The following is a 22,083-nucleotide window of genomic DNA, read 5'->3' as shown; positions in this document are numbered from 1 at the left end:
GCAATGGTTGTGAAAATGGTGTGTAACCCTTAAGCTTGATTCACATACTGGGAAAAAAATGTACAAAATAGACAAACACTGTGATGGAAACGCAACAGATTCCATTATAGTCAATAAATGTTGTCAGTTGCTGTTGGTGTCTGTCATATGGCGGCACGGGCACTACTGTAATTTTCATTGTTCAGCTATGCTATCGAATCCACACATAACTTGGATTTTAAATCAGCAGCATGTCAAATTATATTGTGGATGTCACTCTGTGCAATGCAGTTGGTGACTTGCATGCCGATTTTGCTAAAGACTTATCGTAGCAAAATACACCATGTATGTCTGTAATCTAGAGGTGTGCTTTGAATACATATATACTTCACTACAGTAACCGAATGCATAATTTAGTAATTCTAGTGCTGGATACATAATGAGGTCATTTTCACATTCTGTCCGATTGCAGTTGTCTGTACCATCTAAATGTACTGGGTTAAGCCTCATTCGCAGGTCCGTGTCCGTGCTCAAATCCGTGAGCAGGTGGTCAGTAATGCATCCGTGAAGCTGTCCGTGAAGGATCAGTGTTGGGTCCTTGTGTCTGTTTTCAGCTGAAAAATTATTTTCAAAGCATCTCTTCTTAAAGGGGGTCTCAACCCGGACATACCTCCATTTTCACCCCGGCAGCCCCCCTGACTTGAGCATCGGAGCAGTTCATGCTCCGATGCTCTCCTTTGCCCTGCGCTAAATCGCGCAGCGCAAAGGCATTTTTTGGAGATCCGGTGACGTACCGGGGCTCTCCATGGGGCTGCCAGGAAGCCTGGTGAGGTCACCGGCACTGATGGGCGGGATTGTCACAGTCATTACCTCTGGCTGTGACCTTCCGTCCTTGCTTGTTCGGCGCTCCTCACTGAAGTTTTGTTCCTGTGTGTCATTTGTGGTTCTGTATGGGTTAACTCCCCTGTGTTCCTATCAGGAGTTAATCCTCTGTCTGCTCCATGGGTGTGGTCTCTCTGCTGCACCCATGGAACCTGTATATAAGGCCTCTTTCACACTACAGTATTTTGCGTTCAGTATACTGGACGTTTTTTGAGTTCAGTATACGGAACAGATACTGAACCATTCATTTCAATGGTTCAGCAAAAAATACTGAAGTGTCTCCGTGTGCATTCCGTTTCAGTATTTCAGTATTTCCGTGCCGTGGAAAGATAGAACATGTCCTATGTTTGTCCGCAAATCACGGTCCGTGGCTCCATTAAAGTCAATGGGTCCGCAAAAAAACGGAATGCATACGGAAGGCATCCGTATGTCATCCGTATGTCATCCGTTTTTTGCGGATCCGTCATTAACAAATGCTAGGCCCAGCCCACTGTGGCCATGTGTTTCTTGTTGCCAAACTTTGGCTGAGCACAAATACAGATGGCTTCCGTTTTTGATCCGTGAAAAACGGACCGTATACGGGAACCATACGGAAACCATACTGAAAGGTTTTTGCGGACATACTGAACGGAAACGGAGACACAACGGAACCCAAAAACGGGACAACGGATCCTTGAAAAACGGAACGCAAAACACTGAAATGGACATACTGTAGTGTGAAAGAGGCCTAAGGCTGAGGTTTCCTCAGTTCTGTGTCAGCTCTCCTGGTGTGTGTTGTCTTGTCCTGCTCTGCTCCTGGTTTGTACTCTCTCTCCCATGCTGCTGACCCATGGGATCCGTGTCTGTCTGTCTGTCTGTGCTCTGTGGGTTTCCCTACTTGTTCATTTACGTCCTAACGTCGTCTGTCTGTTATCTGTTCTGCCTGTTATGTTTTAGTTACTTTGTGTTTATTCTGATGTCTGTGTTCAGCAAGCCTTTGTAGCAGAGTGGCATGACAAGGCCATGCAGTTTACTACTGGTGGAGCAAGTCCTTCTCTGCTCATTGCCACTCCTGCTCCCTTGCATGAACTCCTGCTTGTGTTATTATTTGCCCTGTTTTGTATTTACCTGTCTGTTATGTTTGCCTATGTGCCGTCGGTACCTTCTGGTACCTGTTGTCCATTCGTCCCTGCTGTCACTGTCTAGTTCACGCTCCAGAGTGGACCCTGGCAACTTCCTGCGGCAAAGTCTAACCCTACCATCTAGGGCTCTAGTGAACACCAGGAGTTGCTTAGTCACGCCCCTCTGGAGTATTACTACACAGTGGCGCAGTGGGGGTTTTCTCCCACTGTGCTGACGGTACATAGAGCTCATGTTTTGTCTGTGCTGCCTTCATGTTTTTGTTTGTGCAATAAACTCTTGTGTCTGTACCTGATTTCTGTTTATTGCATGACGACGCGGTGGTCTCTCCTGGGACCTCCAACTCGTGACAGGGATTTAGCGCTGCCCTAGCCAGTAAAACAGCTAGGGCAGTGCTAAAGCCCGCCCATCAAAGCTGGTGACGTCACCAAACACACTGCCGGGCGGATGTTTCCACCCGGCAGTGTGTTATTGAAAACAAAAGACACCTTGCCATGCGCGATTTAGCGCAGGGCAAGGGAGCGCATCGGAGCATGAGATGCTCCGATGCTAGCCTGAGGGGGATTGCCTGGGTGAAAATAAGGGTATTTCCGGGTTCAGCTCTGAACCTGGACAACGCCTTTAATGATCCATGAAACACGGATGGCATCCGTGTTTTTATCCTTGGTTTTCACGGACCCATAGACTATAATGGACGTGATGGATCCGTGAACACGGACAAAATAGAGCTTGCATCCGTGCTAAAAACACTGACCCACGGACCGTGCTAAAACACTGATGTCTGAATACACACATTAAAATGAATGGGGACGTGTGCTGTCCGTGGAGAACACGTACAGCACACGTCCGTGAAACACTGACGTGTGAATGAGGCTTTAATCTGTTACTAAACTGTATAAATGGTCATGTTCATGTGACAAGTCATTAGACACAGATGAGGCAGAAAATAATATTTGATTATTATTCTAAAGTTTTAAAATCAAAATGAATTTTACTTAATCTGCAGATTCACGATCCTTTTTATTTTCAGGAAAACTGATTGTATCCGTAAATAAAGACACCTATGAAGAGCTGGGTCTGCAGGGCAAGCCCTCCCTATATTCAGGGAAAAATGCCATGCGATATAGTAAGTGTGGGTAACCAGGAGAGCGGTTGTTGATTTTGGGGCTAGGCATTTTGAAGTATAATGACTTGTGCCCTTCATTTTGCAGTTGTTACAATTGATCTGACAGACAGTGCAATGTCACCTGATAGCAAGAAGTTCCAGCGTGTGAGGTGGGCCTTGACTGAGAAAAAACCTCTGGCTTTTGATTTTCTACTTGCTTGGGATAATCCAGGTGGGATAATTCCTCTACTGCTATTCAGCAATTTTTTTTTAAAAATGCATTTCACTTCTCAGCTATAGTTGGTAGCATTAAGGAGATAATCCAGTAAGACATTCAGATGTGTCCTTTGTTAGCTCCATTTTGGTTAAGAGCTCCAATTTCTCATGATACCAATTCAATACAATATCGCCACTTGCTGGCACAACCCTTGACGGGCTGTACTTCAGAACACTACCACTAGATGGCCTCACGTAGATTTCTATGGGATAGATATCTCGTCACAGATTATCCTGAAGTCTTATCTAATCTTGTGAGGCACATCAGGACATGTCCAGCAGAGGAAAGGTAAGAAAGGACACATCTGTATGTCACTGTGACTTCAAGACTTCCACTGTCCTCCAGTGACAATATAGTGTAAACCGTACTCTAAAATTTTTCATTGCTTCCATTAGGGATGTCCCGATACCATTTTTTTAAGACTGAGTACGAGTACCGATACTTTTATTTAAGTACTCACCGATACCAATTACCGATACTAATTTTAGCAATAAAATACACACACATGTATTTTCTGACCACTGACCAACCAAAAGGCCCAAAAACAGAACTATAACATTCCAAGGAGACATTATACTGTATGGGGGCCACAAGGAGACGTTATACTGTATGGGGCAGCCACAAGGAGACGTTATACTGTATGGGGGCAGCCACAAGGAGACGTTATACTGTATTAGGGGCAGCCACAAGGAGACGTTATACTGTATGGGGCAGCCACAAGGAGACGTTATACTGTATGGGGGCAGCCACAAGGAGACGTTATACTGTATTAGGGGCAGCCACAAGGAGACGTTACACTGTATGGGGGCAGCCACAAGGAGACGTTACACTGTATGGGGGCAGCCACAAGGAGACGTTATACTGTATGGGGGCAGCCACAAGGAGACGTTACACTGTATGGGGGCAGCCACAAGGAGACGTTACACTGTATGGGGGCAGCCACAAGGAGACGTTACACTGTATGGGGGCAGCCACAAGGAGACATTATACTGCATAGGGCAGCCACAAGGAGACGCTACTGTAAGGAGTCAGGACAACAATTTTTGAAGCCCCCCTCCTCAGTATAATAGTCTTGTGGCCATCATACAGTAATGTATATTTCTTCTTGCCCTAATGCCTGCTTTTAGAGATCAATGTGCAGCTTGCAAGCAGGAAGGGAGGGACCAGGGCCATAGAAGACATACACTATCACCTTTGGAGGGACTCGCTCCTGGCAAACACAGCTCTGCTGCAGTGAATGCAGTGGAGCAGACTGATGTAATTAAAATGTATAGTTATTGCAGGGACTCAGAGAATCGTCTGAGAGTTTATTAGTTAAAAGAATCTAATGAGTCAGAGACTGTCACCGAGTTCCTGCTCTGCTACATGCACCCTGTACACACACAGCTCCACTACATGCTATGCTAATAATGCCCCCCCCCCCTTCCCCCCGGACGGACTTACAGGGAGCCGCAGAGCAGGAAGCCTGGCAGGGACTCGGTGACACAGTCTGTGACTCATTCCATTCTTTTAACTAATAAACTGTCAGACGATTCTCTGAGTCCCTGCACTACGCTCCCTGTGCTGTGAGTCTCTGGTTGGAAGGCAGGGCAGGGCGGAGCTAGCTTCCACTGTCGGCTCCTATTACACTGCCTGCTGCTGCCTCTGAAGCTGTTAGCTGTGCGAGGTGCAGGGGCAGGCCGCGGACTGACACAGACACATAGAAGCGGCGCACAGGTATCGGCAGTGGTATCGGGGACATTTGCACGAGTACATGTACTCGTGCAAATGCCCGGTATCGGTACCGATACTGGTATCGGTATCGGGACATCCCTAGCTTCCATCATGGAATACAATCTTACCCTTTCACGACTGCCATACAACTATATACGTCCTATCTGCACTTGCTGCTCTATGCCCGCCTACCCCCTGAATTGTTCCACTGTGCCTCCTGGTGCGGTTCCTCTGTATCTGATGGAAGTGGCTCCATTCCTGCATGCTGACACTCTGCTGTAACAGGCGAGATCAGTGCTGGCACTGATCTCGCCCGTTTAACCCCTGAGATGCCGCAGTCAGTAGTCACCCGTGGCATTCATGGGGTTAATAGAAAGAGGGGGCTCCCTGCCTCAACCATCAGGCTTCCGCGCTGCAACCATCAGGCTTCCGCACTGCAATGGCAGCGGCCCGATGGTTATCATGGCAACCAGATGTCTTGCAAAGGCATCCAGTGTTGCCATGTATCAGTGTAAAACGGCTAGTAGTATACTTTGCAATACATGAGCATTGCATATAGTACAGCCATCAGCCCCACTGGATCTTCAAGATCCAAGTGGTACTTGATTATTATTTTTTTTAATAAAGTGTGAAAGTAAAAAATAAACACCGTATTTTTCGCCCCAGAAGACACATTTTTCTACTGGGGGCTGATATGAGGCAATGGGGGCTGATGAGAGGCATGGGGCTCTAATCTGAGGTCTGTGAAGTATGAAGATAAGAGACGGCACTCACCGGTAAGAGTCCAAATGTTACTTTATTCATTCATACAGGTATGGACCCAAAAACAGGCAGTAAGGGCGCAGGACGCTAGACAGGCATCAAAAGGCAACGGCCGTTTTGCGCGGCGTCACGCTTCCTCAGGCCTCCTAGCGTGATTACGTCAATACGCCATATATATATATATATACGTCAGCGCCACCCACACAGACGTGCTCAACTAGCACTGACAATAATATAAAATACAATACAAAATGGTACAAATACCTACTAAAAAAGATGCGGCAATACAACATAGCCTATAGAAAAACACTAGGGGTGCACCGAAATGAAAATTCTGGTCCGAAACCGAAAATTCAGGATGCCCTTGACCGAAAACCGAAACCGAAACGGCCTTTTTGCCCAAATACTTTTAAAATACTTTTTTTTAAATGATTTTATTAATAATTCTTTTTCATGAATGAAATTCATCTGTGGGTGGCGCTGTTATGGAGAGGGGGATCTGTGGGTGGCGCTGTTATGGAGAGGGGGATCTGTGGGTGGCGCTGTTATGGAGAGGGGGATCTGTGGGTGGCGCTGTTATGGAGAGGGGGATCTGTGGGTGGCGCTGTTATGGAGAGGGGGATCTGTGGGTGGCGCTGTTATGGAGAGGGGGATCTGTGCACTGTTATGGGCATAACAGTGCACAGATCCCTTTCCCCATAACAGTGCACAGATCCCCCCTCCCCATAGCAGTGCCATAGACCGATCCCCCTACCCATAACAGCCCCGGCCCTGCTTCTCACAGCATCACTCACTGCATCTTTATTTTACCTTACAATCGTGACGCTCCAGTAACAACTCTGCAGGCAGAGCGGAGGGCGGCGTAACGTCACTTACTCACGTGACGCACCTGCTCCGCCCACTTTATGAATGAAGGAGGCGGAGCAGGCGCGTCACGTGAGTAAGTGACGTTACGCCGCCCTCCGCTCTGCCTGCAGAGTTGTTAGTTACTGGAGCCTCACAATTGTAAGGTAAAATAAAGATGCAGTGACAAAGTAAACCGCCCGCCCGCAGATGGTGGGTGACAAATCCCACACCCCATATTTTCGGCCGATATGTAACAATATCGGCCGAAGTGGATTAGGTGCATTTTCGGCCGATATTTTCGGCTGCCGGAATTTCGGTGCGCCCCTAAAAAACACTTAAGTCATTACGGTCATGAAGACCCAGTGGACCCATAGCATTGGCTCTGATAAACCAGCTAGCTGCTTTGCGTAATAATTGGGTATGTCTGTCGCCCCCTGTTGGTAGAAAGGGTACTATCTCGAAGACTGAAAATGTTGGGACCCTGGGGTCGCCTCCATGCATCTCTGACATGCTTGATTAGATGCGGACATCCTTTTCCAGATGTCACAGAATTAAAGTGTTCTCTTATTCTTTCAAATAATGGTCTAATCGTTTTGCCAATATAGAAGCGGCCACAGGGACACATTATCAGGTACACTAAGAACTTACTCCAACAAAAAATGAGGCGATTAACCCTGTATTGCAAACCACCAAAGCACACTACTCTATACTGAGGATTATACCGACAAAATGAACAATTACCACATTTGCGGTTGCCCTTGGGTAAATATTCTTTCAACCATACATCCTACTTCTAACCAAGCTATCTTTCAAGGTATGGCTACGTCTGAAAGCAACTATGGGTTTATTCCGTGCCAACTCCCCCAGGGATTCATCACCACTCAATATATCCCAATTATGGTAAATAGTCCTAAGAATGGCATCTGCCATAGGACTATATTTGAATGAGAACACGAATCTGTGAGATATACCACCTCCTTTGCCCCTCTTCAAATTCTTTTTGCCAACCAGCAAATCATCCTGGGTGAATTGAGCAGCTCTTAACATAACTTAGCATTATGGAGATCTTTCAAGGGGTAACCCCTTTTCAACAAACTCCTAGTTAGATCAATGGCTTGGGATTTGAAATCTTCTTCCCGGCCATTGATCCTTCTAAGCCTTCTATACTGACCTTAAGGCACTGATGACTTTACACTTTGGGGGTGAAAGATATCATAATGTAACATCGAATTTGTAGCCGTGGGCTTTCTGTATCCCTTAGTGACCAACTAATTGCCCTCCACTGTCACTAGTACATCCAGGAATTCCAACCTGAGACCCCCAAATTTAAAGGTGAATCTCATGTTCATTCCATTGTGCACATTAAGGTAGTTAACAAAATCACTAAACTGGGACTCTGTGCTCGACCAGATGATGAATATATCGTCTATATAGCGTAAAAACAGCTGTATGCAGTGCAGATATGGATTATCTAGGGAATAGATATACTTATCTTCAAACCTCGCCAAGAAGATATTGGTGAAAGTGCATGCCACCGGGGTCCCCATTGCCGCTCCATGTTTTTGTTTATACCACTGTTCCCCGAATCTGAACACATTGTTGCCTAACACAAACTGGAGGGCTTCTTCAACAAACTGTATACAGGCAGAGCCCTTATTAGTACCTTCAAGGATCTCTCTTACCGCTAAAACCCCTGCCTCTTGTGGAATGCGAGTATAGAGGCTCTCCACATCTAGAGAGACCAAATGATGTCCCTCATGCCAATGAAAGGATTTCAGAGACAGGAGGAAGTCATTTGTGTCCTTGAGATATGAGGGGATATCTTTAAGCAGTGGGCGGAGCAGCCAGTCTAAGTATTCAGAAAGGGGAGCAGTGGCAGAACAAATACCAGCTACAATGGGACGAATTTTGGGTAAAAAGTGCCATGACGGTTTTGCAGGGGATACCGGGAGCAGCCTCTCGCCAGTCCTCCTAGAGAGGACATCTAATTCAACATACCTGCGCAACATACAGTGCTCCAGACTAAAAAAAATACCTAGTAACCATTGGCTCCTGAACTGAAAAATTTAGGAGCCAAATTTAATTTTTAGTCACCAAATCGAAACCGAATCAAAATTTTGGTATCGTGACAACGCTACACTGATCAGATCAGCGTAGGGTTGTTTAGATACCAAAATTTTGATTCGCTTTCGTCACCATAAAAAAGTAATGCGATACTCAATACCACGCGGAAAAAAAAACACCAAAAAAAGCCACGTGCATTTCGCATTTTATGAAACGTTCGGCCCATAATAGAACAGTCCTATCCTATTTTTTTGGAATGACAAGGTGACTAAAAAATGGCGAATCGCATGGTTTTTGATTATTTATTTCTGTTACAGCGCTCACCGCATAGGAGATATTTTTTTTATAATTTAATAGTTTGGACTTTTCGGACGCAGCGCTATGTAATATATTTATTTATTGTTTTATATATTTTATATGTAAAATTGGTAAAGCGGGGATTTAAACTTAATATTTTAGGGTACTTTCACACTAGCGTTTTTCTTTTCCGGCATAGAGTTCCGTCACAGGGGCTCTATACAGGAAAATAACTGATCAGGCATATCCCCACGCATTCAGAATAGAGAGCATTCAGAATAGAGAGCAATTTGTTCAGGATGTCTTCAGTTCAGTCATTTTGACTGATCAGGCAAAAGATAAAACCGCAGCATGCTATGGTTTTATCTCCGGCGAAAAAAACTGAAGACATGCCGGCATTTTTCCTTCATAGGAATGTATTAGTGCCGGATCCGTCCTTTCGGTCTGCGCAGACTGGTAAAAATGCGTAAAAAAAATACAACACGGATCCGTCTGTCCGCATGACAAGCGGAGAAACGGATTCGTTCTTGCAATGCATTTGTGAGATGGATCCACATCCGGATGCGTCTCACAAATGCTTTCAGTCACATCCAGATCGGCGGATCCGGCAGGCAGTTCCGACGACGGAACTGCTTGCCGGATCACACTGCCGCAAGTGTGAAAGTAGCCTTAGGCCTCTTTCAGACAGGCGTCACGTTTTGGCTCCGGATGCGTCCCGGGTGCATTGCGGCAAACCCGCACGGGTAGGTACGCAATTGCAGTCAGTTTTGACTGCGATTGCATTCCATTGTTCAGTTTTTATCGCGCTTGTGCAATGTGTTTTGCACGCGCGTGATAAAAAACTGACTGTGGTACCCAGACCCGAACTTCTTCACTGAAGTTCAGGTTTGGGTTCAAGGTTGTGTAGATGTAATTATTTTCCCTTATAACATGTTTATAAGGGAAAATAATAGCATTCTTAACCACCTCCCTACCGCCTAACGCAGGGATGCGTCCTGCGGGCAGCCGGGTTATTCCTCCTGGACGCATCGGCGCGTAATCTCGCAAGACGCGAGATTTCCTGTGAACGCGCGCACACAGGAGCGTGCGTTCACAGGATCGGGAGGTAAATGAGTGGATCTACAGCCTGCCAGCGGCGATCATTCGCTGGCAGGCCGTAGATGCGATTTTTTTATTTATTTATTTTTATTTTTTTAACCCCAAAAAGGTATATTAGACGCTGTTTTGTTAACAGCGTCTAATATACCTGCTACCTGGTCCTCTGGTGGTCCCTTTTGCTTGGGTCAACCACCAGAGGACACAGGCAGCTCTGTAAGTAGCACCAAACACCACTACACTACACCCCCCCCCGTCACTTATTAACTCCTGATCACCCCATATTAGACTCCCTGATCACCCCCCTGTAAGGCTCCATTCAGACGTCCGTATGTGTTTTGCGGATCCGCAAAACAAGGACACCGCGGATCCGCAAAACACGGACACCGGCAATGTGCTTTCCGCATTTTGCGGATCACATTGCCAGAACTATATAGAAAATGCCTTTTCTTTTCCGCAATTGCGGACAAGAATAGGACATGTTCTATAGGCTCTACAAAAAACGCAGTGTTCACCCGATCAGGCCTGATCTTGTGCGCACACTTGCGTTCAGTCCGCCCCACCGCAGTGACAGAAGACACCCTAAGGTATTTCGTGAGGGGCATGGTGAGTTCATGTAAAATTTTATTTTTTGTCACAAGTTAGTGGAATATGAGACTTTGTGAGAAAAATAAATAAATCATTTTCCGCTAACTTGTGCCAAAAAAAAAATATTCTAGGAACTCGCCATGCCCCTCACGGAATACCTGGGTGAGAGAAATATCTCTGTAAAATGACAACTTTGTATAAAAAAATTGGAAAAGTTGTCTTTTACAGAGATATTTCTCTCACCCAGCATGGGTATATGTAAAAAGACACCCCAAAACACATTGCCCTACTTCTTCTGAGTACGGCGATACCACATGTGTGACACTTTTTTGCAGCCTAGGTGCGCAAAGGGGCCCAAATTCCAAAGAGTATCTTTACGATTTCACAGGGCATTTTTTACTCATTTGGATTCCAAACTACTTCTCACGCTTTAGGTCCCCTAAAATGCCAGGGCAGTATAAATACCCCACAAGTGACCACATTTTGGAAAGAAGATACCCCAAGGTATTCCGTGAGGGGTATGGTGAGTTCATGTAAAATTTTATTTTTTGGCACAAGTTAGTGGAATATGAGACTTTGTAAGAAAAAATAATAATAAAAAATCATTTTCCGCTAACTTGTGACAAAAAATAAAAACTTCCATGAACTCACTATGCCCATCAGCGAATACCTTAGGGTGTCTGCTTTCCGAAATGGGGTCATTTGTGGGGTGTTTCTACTGTCTGGGCATTGTAGAACCTCAGGAAACATGACCGGTGCTCAGAAAGTCAGAACTGCTTAAAAATGCGGAAATTCACATTTTTGTACCATAGTTTGTAAACGCTATAACTTTTGCGCAAACCAATAAATATACACTTATTGCATTTTTTTTTATCAAAGACATGTAGAACAATAAATTTTGAGTAAAATGTATATAGAAATGTAGTTTTGTTTTAAAAATTTTACAACCGAAAGTAAAAAATGTCATTTTTTTGCAAAAATTTCGGTCAATTTTGATTAATAACAAAAAAAGTAAAAATGTCAGCAGCAATGAAATACCACCAAATGAAAGCTCTATTAGTGAGAAGAAAAGGAGGTAAAATTCATTTAGGTGGTAAGTAGTATGACCGAGCAATAAACCGTGAAAGTAGTGTAGTGCAGAATTGTAAAAAGTGGTCTGGTCATTAAGGGGGTTTAAGCTAGGGGAGCTGAGGTGGTTAAAACAGAATGCGAAGTAAAATAGGGCTGGAGGGGTTTAAAAAAAAAATTTTTAAAAAAATATAATAATTATAATTTAACTCCCCTTAAAGGGGTATTCTCATCTTCCCTTTTCATACTTGCCTTCCTTGAGCGCGACGTTCACTTCCTGGATTCTTCTCCCGGCCGGGCCGCGCTTGCGCAGAAGACTGAAGATTTTCTCCCGGCCGGGCCGTGCAATGTCCTGAACGCGCACGCTGCCGCGCATGCGCCATGGTGACTTATTCCTGGCCTGTATAGTACAGAGCCGGCGTGCGCGGCTCTGTACTATACTGGCCAGGAAGAAGTTAAAATGTTATTTAGAAAAATTAGCGCTGTCAAATCATTAACAGATTTGACAGTGATCATTAAGATGAGGATACCATTTTAATCCACTTGTTCGCGCAGCCCGGCTTCTCTTCTGTCTTCATCTGTGAGGAAAAGGTCCTGTGGTCATCACATGGTCCATCACAATGGTAATTGACATGTGATGAGCTCAGTGACATCACCACAGGTCCTTTGACAGGTCCTGAAGAAAGAACAGGAGACCGGCAGCTATGCGATCAATTGGAGGAGGTGAGTTAATTTATATATTTATTTTTTTAAATTCTCATTGGCACTGCGCCACCAATGTTTATTATACTGGGGTGTTGGGGGGGGGGGGGGGGGGCACCTGAGGGGTTAACTGCAGCGGATCGCAGCTCTCTGTCATAGCGGTCGGGTGCCGGCTATTTGATTCCGGCACCCGCCTCCTGTATTTGTATTACCAGGTCAGTTATCTTCATTGGTGGCGCAGTGGCCACAGCCCCTCCCCTCTTGGCCGCTTGGCCTTGAAAGGGTTAAGATTGCATGTTGAAACCGCCTAGTACTCAAAAAAAAAATTATGGAAAAATTAAAACTATACAACAGGAAGGGTTAAATATGTACAAAAAAAATCAGTTTTCATTCCCATATTCCTGCATAGAGAGATCTGGTCTTGCTTGTGGTTCTAGTGCCCTGTGTGTCCACAATTCTACGTGTTCTAGCTGTGCAGTGGAATCGCTGGAAGGATTATGGGGGAGATTTATCAAAAGTGGTGCAAAGGAAAACTGGTTTGGTTGTCCATAGCAACCAATCAGATTACACCTTTAATTTTTCATAGCTCTTTTTTTAAATGAAAAGATCAATCTGATTAGTTGCTATGGGCAACTAAGACAGTTTTCCTTTGTACTTTTTTTTTATTTATTTTTTTATATAAATCTCCCCCTATTTTTGTAATACAGCATATTGCCAAGATATTCCATCACTTTGTAACTGTTGGTGTACACCCATTGATTCTGAGAATGAAAAGGCTATGTACACCTTCGGAGGCCCTTTTTTATGATTGCATGTTATTCATTTGTGGCTAAAAAAAAAATTCCATTTCCATCCACCATGACGGCCACAAGGAGATTGACCCTTGACCTATGTAGGGACAGGAACACAGAGAGTTTAAATTGCCCCTCACACCCACTCCCCTCAGTGTTTCCTGTCCCTACATGGGGCAACACAGAGAGAGGCCTCCCTGGCTGGGAGGTGAAGATTCATTTAAATTTTTTAGTTCAAAGAACCCCAGAGGTATCGATAGCTTGGACTACCCTTACCTCCTCCTTTATGGTCTTGAATATGGGATCTCTCATTTTTTTTCTATTTCCCTTTGATCATCCCGCAGCATGGGGCTATAGCTGGACAGAGGGTAGAGGCAAGGTACCCGCTCTGGCTAGTCTGGAGCCTGTTTGCCAGAAAACTGCCACATCTCCTACCTTAAGGGAGGACACTGCGGCCAGCTAAGCGGCATAATGGACAAACGCCTGACAATCACGGAGTGTGCGGGCGTCTACGCATGTTCCTTTGAACCACGTGACCCGGCCCGATGCTGCGTGGTTACGGAGGGGGGGGGGGCGAAGCCTAGGGGTGTGTTCCAGGACATGGGCATAAAACGCCGACCAAGCAGCATGGAAGCTACATCCATCCCAACACAGGAGCCTTCTCCATTTCAGGATGTCAGCACCTGAGACCCCCACCATGGAGACTACTGAGTCTACTGGTCTACCCTTCGTGAGTTCCCTTTAGGGGAAAAAATGCTTCTGTGGCTTGCCTTATTTTCTTTTTTGGTGTCTGCTGATACATGGTTGCTCTTTTTTTCTATTATCAGGGAGCTAAGGAGACAAAGGTTAAATTTAAGTCTCTCAAATGTGCAGTCTGTAATAAAAGACTCCCAGAAAATTACAAGAAGAAACTGTGCAGATCATGCATTTCTGAAATGTTAAAAGAGGAGCAACCGTCTATCTTATCTGATGTAAAAACTCTGATTTAAGAAGAGATAAAATCATTGCTGGCTTTCTTGGGAGCGACCAGTCAATCTGTGATCCCTCCTAAAAAAACAAACAGACTTTCTGTTCCTTAATCCTCTGATTCTGAGGAGCTGGAAAAGGAAGCTTCATATCCCAGACCCTTGGCGGAGGAAGATTTATTTTCTCTGAGGATACGGACGAATAGTTAAAAGCGGTTAGATATACGATGTGTATTGAAGACATACCTAAACCGCCCTCAGTAAAGGACGAGATGTTCGGAGGTTTAAGATCTAAAAAGTCTATGGTTTTCCCTATACACGAAATTGTACGGCACATGATACTTAATGAATGGTTAGAGCCTGAAAAGAGGTTGGGAGTTCCTAGAGAATTTAGAAGCAGTCTTATTTTTGATCCATCAGAATTCAAGATCTTTGATGGCGCCCCTAAAATAGATGTCCAAGTGGCGAAGGTGATTAAAAAGACCTCTCTTCCTTTTGAGGACTGCTTTGAATTGCGCGACCCTATGGAACGCAAAGCTGATTGTCCGTTGAAAAAAGCTTGGGAGACATCTACTTTCTCTATAAAAACAAATATCGCGGCCAGATTTGCTGCCAGAGCTTTGTCGGGCGAATACATCTTAGGACCTCTCCTAGACAAAATTCTAGAAAAGCCGGCTGACAAAAAGAAAGTTCCCAGAGAAGAGGGATACCAGGAAACGTTTTTTTCATCAGCAAATTACCCAGTTCAGATCATATAGAGGTAAAGGAAAATCGGGCCACTGGAGTTATCCAAAAGGGGGCAGAGGGTTCCTTTTTAATCCCCAAAACAAACAAGCTGACAAGCAATGATGTCAGAGTGGGGAGTCGGTTGAAAAAATGTTTTCCTCAATGGGAAAAATTAACCTCAAACCCTTGGGTTTCAAATATTGTTGCTCAGGGTTACAGAATCGAATTTTCCTCCAACCCCCCAAGAGGCTTTCAGATCACATCCCTTGGCCCCAAGGTCACGCAAAAGCTATGGGAAGAAATCCAAAAATTACAAGATTCATATGTAATTATACAAGTCCCAGAGTCAGTGGAAGGAAAGGGGTTCTATTCAAAACAATTTTTAGTTAAAAAAATAAAAATAATTAGGGATATGCTCGTATGATCATAAATCTAAAACAACTGAACAAGTCAATCCAGTACAGACATTTCAAAATGGAGTCAGTATCCTCCACAATTCCTCTAATAGAGAAAGGGTCCTTTATGACATCAATCAATCTAAAGGAGGCATGCTATCACGTCCCCATTCACGAAAACTCTCAAAAATACCTGAGGTTTGCGATAAAGAACTCAACAGGAACCCTACTTCATTTCGAGTTTTCATCTCTCCCTTTTGGCATTTCATTAGCCCCAAGGGTGTTTACAAAAATAATTGTGGAGATGGCAAAGAGAAACAAACATGATCATTCCATATCTAGACAACTTTTTGCTTGTTGCAAAAACAAAAGAAATAGCCAAAAGAAACGGAAAATGTTATGATGGGGCTTCAGGAATTAGCTTGGATAATAAATTGGGAGAAATCCTTCCTCAATCCTTTCCCAAAAAGACTGTTCCTGGGAGTTCTCCTAGATTCAGAAATACAGAGTTCTTTCCTCCCTCAGGACAAGAAAATCTCACTACAGAACCAGATAACAAAGTTCCAAAAAAACAACAACTTCTTGCTCGGTCCGAGAAGCTATGAGCATACTAGGCCTCCTAACCTCCTGCATAGGGTCAATATCTTGGTACCAAGTTCACACCAGAATCTTACAGAGCTGGATTCTGAACAACTGGGACAAAAAAAATAAAAACTCCCTAGACAAGAGAATCATTATTCCAAATTCTGTGAAGCAAGATCTCAATTGGTGGAAAGAAGAAAGGAATCTTTAAAGAGGAGTTCCTTGGCAAAAACATCCGGCAGTCCAGATTATAATGGATGCAAGCAAATGAGGGTGGGGCGCAAAAGTAGACTCTTTTCTCTTTGAGGGAACTTTCTCAAAGATCATAAGCGACCGCTCTTCAAACTACAGAGAGCTGGCGGCAGTATGGTTTACCCTAAAGAATTCATCTTATTTTCTGAAAGATCACCAAAATCTTTGGACAACATCACAACAGTAGCCTACCTGAAACACCAGGGAGGTACAAGATCTCCAATCTTGGAAACCTTGGCATAGGACATAAACCTCTGGGCAGAAAAAGAACTCCCTATCACTCACAGCCTTACATTTCAAAGGTTCCCAGAACCTAGAAGCAGACTTTCTAAGCAGAAAAAAAATTAGACCCAGGAGAATGGTCTCTCTAAACTTTTTTTTTTTTTTTAAATAACAGCAAAATGGGGTTCCCCGTCAGTAGAACTTTTTGCGTCAAAAATAAATTCACAGGTAAAAGTTTTTTTGTTCCTTTAAATCCAAAAGAAAATCCCCTAGCAATAGATGCTTTTTTGATAAAATGGACCTGGGACTTGGCCTACGCTTTTCCTCCGTCCGGTTGATACCTCTCACAATTCAAAAGATTTTTCGGGAGCCTCATAACTCCTTACTGGCCCAAGAGAAGCTAGTTCCCAGCATTAAAATAAATGTTGATTCAGGAGCACTGGAAACTTCCCTATCAGAAGAACATGCTTCTCCAGGGTCCAGTCTGTCATTCCAATCCAGCTTGGATCGCGAGGGCGACATCCTAAGGCATCAGGGCCTATTGGAGAAAGTCATCAACACACTTAAATGTAGTAGAAATAAGGTTACATCTAAGATCTACCTTTTAAAATTTGGAAAAAATTCTGCAACTGGATGGAGCAGGAGGCCCCAGATATATCTCGTCTAGTAATCCATAAAATTGTAGATTTCCTTCAGAACGGACTAGAGCTAGGTCTGAGACCCAGTACACTCAGGGTCCAAATTTCGGCACTCGTTCTTTTTATTATTCCCCTCTAGCGGATCACTGCTGTATTAGGAGATTTATGATGGCAGCTTCCAGACTCAGACCAACTCTTATTTCCCATACTCCCCAGTGCGATCTAAATACGGTACTACATGGGTTAACAGGTTCTCCCTTCGAAACCTTAGATGTCTGTTTATTGAAACACTTGTCTCTAAAAAAAACTGCCTTCCTCATCGCAATAACATCTGCTAGATGTCTAGGAGAGATTCAGGCTCTTTCCTTTAGGGAACCATATCTCTTGATTTCTGATGACAGGATTACCCTTAGATTTAGATCCTAGTTTACACAAAAATCAGGAAATAATTTTTACCATCCTTTTGCTCTAGTCCTAAAAATTCTAAAGAATAAAAATTTCACTCCCTAGATGTTCACAGATCTATTCTACAATACTTAGATGCCACAAAGTCATTTAGGAAAGACTATGACCTTCTAATACAGTATGCAGGCAAAAAACACAAAGGCTTCGCTTGCTAGGTGGCTTAGATCCATTATTGTACCTACAAAATTCAGGGGATTTCCTGTCCAGTAAAAATTAAAGCCCATTCTACAAGGGCTGTGGCATCTTCGTGGACAGAGAAGGCAGACGCCTCTCTGGATCAGATCTGTAGAGTAGCTGCCTGGTCTAACGTATGCACGTTTGTTAGACATTACAGGTTGTACCTTCCTGCTGGAATTGATTTGGCTTTCGGTAGAAAGGTTCTTCATGCCGTAGTCCCCCCATAATACTAATTTGTTAGGTCTCCTTGTGGCAGTCATGGTGGATGGAAATGGAAAACCGGAATTAGACCTACCGGTTATTCTGTTTCCTTGAATCCACCATGATGGCCCGGTATTGACCCCCTCCCCCCCTAAAAAATTATATATATATATATATATATATATATATATATATATATATATATATATATATATATATGTGATACATAACCCACTTTGATAATTCGGAAAACAATGAGGGGTGGTGGGAGGAGCAATTTAAACTCTCTCTCTGTGTGTTCCTGTCCCTACATAGGTCAAGGGTCAATCTCCTTGTGGCCATCATGTTGGATTCAAGGAAACAAAATTACCGGTAAGTCTAATTCGGGTTTTTTCAATTGGCCTTTATTAAAAAATATTGAGCTGTTCTGTCACAAAAGGTTAACTTTTCCCCAGGGTAAATGCACACATTTATGTGCGGACAATCCACACTGAAATCTGCAGGTGTTCGCAGGGAAATCCGTGCGGTCAGTCCGCATTAATTGGTGCGGATTCTCCGCATGCAGATTTTACTGTCCCCATTGAAGTGAATGAAGAAAATCCGGACAGGAAAAATAAAAGAAATTGACATGCTGCGGCTTTTAATCCGCACCGTAGGTCAAAATCCGCTCAGAAAAAAAATCAGCATTGTGTGCATGAGAATTTTAAATCCGCTCAGAAATCCGCGCGCAATCCTGTTCGTGTGCATTTAGCCTAAGGCTACTTTTACACTCGCGTTTTGTGCGGAACCATCATGGACGGATCCTTTCAGTTAATACTTTAGCCTAAAGCTACTTTTACACTCGCGTTTTGTGCGGAACCATCATGGATGGATCCTTTCAGATAATACAACCGTCTGCATCCGTTCAGGACGGATCCGTTTGTATTATCTTTAACATAGCCAAGACGGATCCGTCTTGAACACCATTGAAAGTCAAGGAAGGACGGATCCGTTTTCTATTGTGTCAGTGAAAACGGATCTGTCCCCATTGACTTACATTGTTTGTCAGGACGGATCCATTTGGCTCAGTTTCATCAGACGGACACCAGCGTTTTAGTGTCCGTCTCCAGAGCGGACTGGAGACTGAACTGATGCATTCTGAGCAGATCCTTTACCGTTCAGAATGCATTACAATGCAAACTGATCCGTTTTGGACCGCTTGTGAGAGCCCTGAATGGATCTCACAAATGAAAAGACAAAACGCGAGTGTGAAAGTAGACTAACTCTGTGACTAGCACTTTCACTTTGTGCTGGTCATCTAAGGCTACTTTCACACTAGCGTTCGGAGCGGATCCGTCTGATGTTTCATCAGACGGATCCGCTCCGATAATGCAGACGTTCGCATCCGGTCAGAACGGATGCGTCTGCATTAAAACTTAGAAAATTTTCTAAGTGTGAAAGTTGTCTGAGCGGATCCGTTCAGACTTTACATTGTAAGTCAATGGGGAACGGATCCGCTTGAAGATTGAGCCATATGGTGTCATCTTCAAGCGGATCCGCCCCCATTGACTTACATTGTAAGTCTGGACGGATCCGCTCGCCTCCGCACGGCCAGGCGGACACCCGAACGCTGCAAGCAGGAGATCAGTTTTGTAGTCCCAAAAAATCCCTTTAACTAACTACACTGTCTGTCCCCAAAAAAAGTTGCCACCAAAAATATTTTGTTGGGCCGCCTTTAGCTTTGATTACGGCACGCATTCGCTAAGCTTCGATAAGCTTCTGCAATGTCACAAGATTTATTTCCATCCAGTGTTGCATACATTTTTCACCAAGATCTTGCATTGATGATGGTAGTCTGACTGCTGTGCAAAGCCTTCTCCAGCACATCCTAAAGATTCTCAATGGGGTTAAGGTCTGGACTCTGTGTGGTGGCCAATCCATGTGTGATAATGATGTCTAATGCAATGGACTCGCTCGTGTGAAACAGCCCTAAGAGCTGTGGTACTATTCATTGTCTTCTATTTTTTAAAATCTGCAACAGAAATCCAAGGCTGACACTGATCATTTCAGGACATTACTGGGTCATATCATTGACACAACCAATAATTGCCAGATGTTGCATGAGCTCCATATTAGGGATCGACCGATATTGATTTTTTTAGGGCCGATATCGATAATTTGTGAACTTTCAGGCCGATAGCCGATAATTTATACCGATATTCTGGGTATTTTTATTTTTGAGAAAAAAAAAATTTTCCTACACAAATCTGCTGAAAATTAATATGTTAATTGTTAACGTGTATTTTTTATTTTTTTTTTGTAAATTCTTTTCATGTATACTTAATATTTTAGTGTTTTTTTTTTTTTTTTTTTTTTTTTTTTTTACGAACTTTTAGCCCCCTTAGGGATTAGAACCCTTGTCCTATTCACCCTGATAGAGCTCTATCAGGGTGAATAGGAGCTCACACTGTCCCTGCTGCTCTGTGCTTTGTGCACACAGCAGCAGGGAGCTGAACATGGCAGCCAGGGCTTCAATAGCGTCCTGGCTGCCATGGTAACCGATCGGAGCCCCAGGATTACACAGCTGGGGCTCCGATCGGAGGAGCAGGGGAGAGGGGATCCTGTGGCCACTGCCACCAATGATTAATACTGGGGGGGGGGGGGCGCACTGCGCCATCAATGTTTTTACTATTGGGATGGGGGTGGGGGGCGCACTGCGCCACCAATGATTAATACTGGGGGGGCTTGGGGGGGGGGGGGCGCACTGCGCCACCAATGAAGATAAGTCTCTCATTCATATACAGGAGGCGGGAGCTGGCTGCAGAATCACATAGCCGGCTCCCGACCTCTATGAGCGGTAGCTGCGATCCGCGGCACCTGAGGGGTTAACTACCGCGGACCGCAGCTAACGTTCATAGAGGTCGGGGGCCAGCTATGTGATTCTGCAGCCAGCTCCCGCCTCCTGTATATGAATTAATGAAAGACTTATCTTCATTGGTGGAGCGGTGGCCACAGCCCCTCCCCTCCTCTTGTCTTCTCTCCTGTCATTGGCGGCAGCGGCAGCACAGGGGGAGAGAGACACTGCTTCCTTCTCCCCTGTGCTGCGGAGGGAACACAGAACGCTGAGAGCAGCGCGTTCTGTGTTCCCAATACGTTATCGGTATATCGGCAAAATAGATGCCGATAACGTTCAAAATCCTGAATATCGGCCGATAATATCGGTAAAACCGATAATCGGTCGATCCCTACTCCATATTACTAAAGCTAAAATGAAAACCTGTGAGCAGACAAATATGCGTTTTGAGCTCACATATTAATTCAGTTTTTTTTGTTTATTTTTCAGAAGGACCATCCATAATATCTTATTTTGCAAAATATGTTGTTAAGGAGTGTCCTTTCAAGATAACTTCTCATGTTTCAAGGGATCTACAGTGTCCTGTGTTGAAGAGTGGAGAGCTGCTTGGTAAAGAAGAGGAGTCATGCAGCGCAACTGAGTTTTTTGAATGGCTTGGCGCCATCAGCAATGATATTGACTGGTAGGTGAATTATTTGCATTTTTTTAATCTAGAGTACATGCTACATCACTTGGTTTATAATACAGAAAAGTACAGTGCATTATTATTTATAATAATACACAGCTTAACCCGTAGAGGACCGGCGGCGTACATGTACGGCGCTGTGATCGGGCGGGTGCAGGAGATGCGCCCGCCTGATTCGCGGCAGGGGTCCGGCAAGCACTGATAGCCTGACCCCTGCTGCATGCGCCGGCATCAGTGAAATCGCCGATGCCGGCGCATTAACCCTTCATGTGCCGCAGCACATGCGATGTCCTCACGGGAATCGGCGCTGACCTTGGGTCCCTGTGCTGCTGTGACGGGGACCCGATGGCATGGAAGGCAGCGCGATGCCTTCCTTAGGCATCGGGGCTGCCTTTTGGTGGAGAGCCTGTGAGATCCAGCCCCCTGGATCTCACAGGCAGTAAGCTGTATGTGTAATGCACACTGTATTACACATACAGCCAATGCATTTCAATACAGAAGTATTAGAATGCATTGTAAAAGGGATCAGACCCCCAAAAGTTAAGGTCCCAAAGTGGGACAAAAAAAAAGTGAAAAAAAAAAAAAGTTTAACAAATAAAGTCGTCGTCGTCGTCCCCCCCCCCCCCCCCAAAAAAAAAAGTTTCAAATAAAAAA

The 22,083-nt window shown here is 44.4% G+C and overlaps 1 protein-coding gene across 1 annotated transcript in view; it reads left to right on the top strand.

Moving 5' to 3' along the window:
- Positions 1 to 22,083, top strand: part of RPP40 (ribonuclease P/MRP subunit p40) — a 254,762-nt gene that overhangs the window by 182,072 nt on the left and 50,607 nt on the right. The window contains exons 4-6 of the mRNA XM_040432763.1: positions 3,011 to 3,106; positions 3,192 to 3,317; positions 21,234 to 21,426. Coding sequence (XP_040288697.1) covers positions 3,011 to 3,106; positions 3,192 to 3,317; positions 21,234 to 21,426 — 415 coding nt within the window. The remainder of the gene's footprint in view (positions 1 to 3,010; positions 3,107 to 3,191; positions 3,318 to 21,233; positions 21,427 to 22,083) is intronic.

This window comes from Bufo bufo, chromosome 5, assembly GCF_905171765.1.
Source record: "Bufo bufo chromosome 5, aBufBuf1.1, whole genome shotgun sequence".
In the NCBI taxonomy this organism is placed as follows: Eukaryota; Metazoa; Chordata; class Amphibia; order Anura; family Bufonidae; genus Bufo; species Bufo bufo.
Note: the sequence above shows the minus strand (reverse complement) of the source record. Positions and strands in the feature narration are given on the sequence as shown.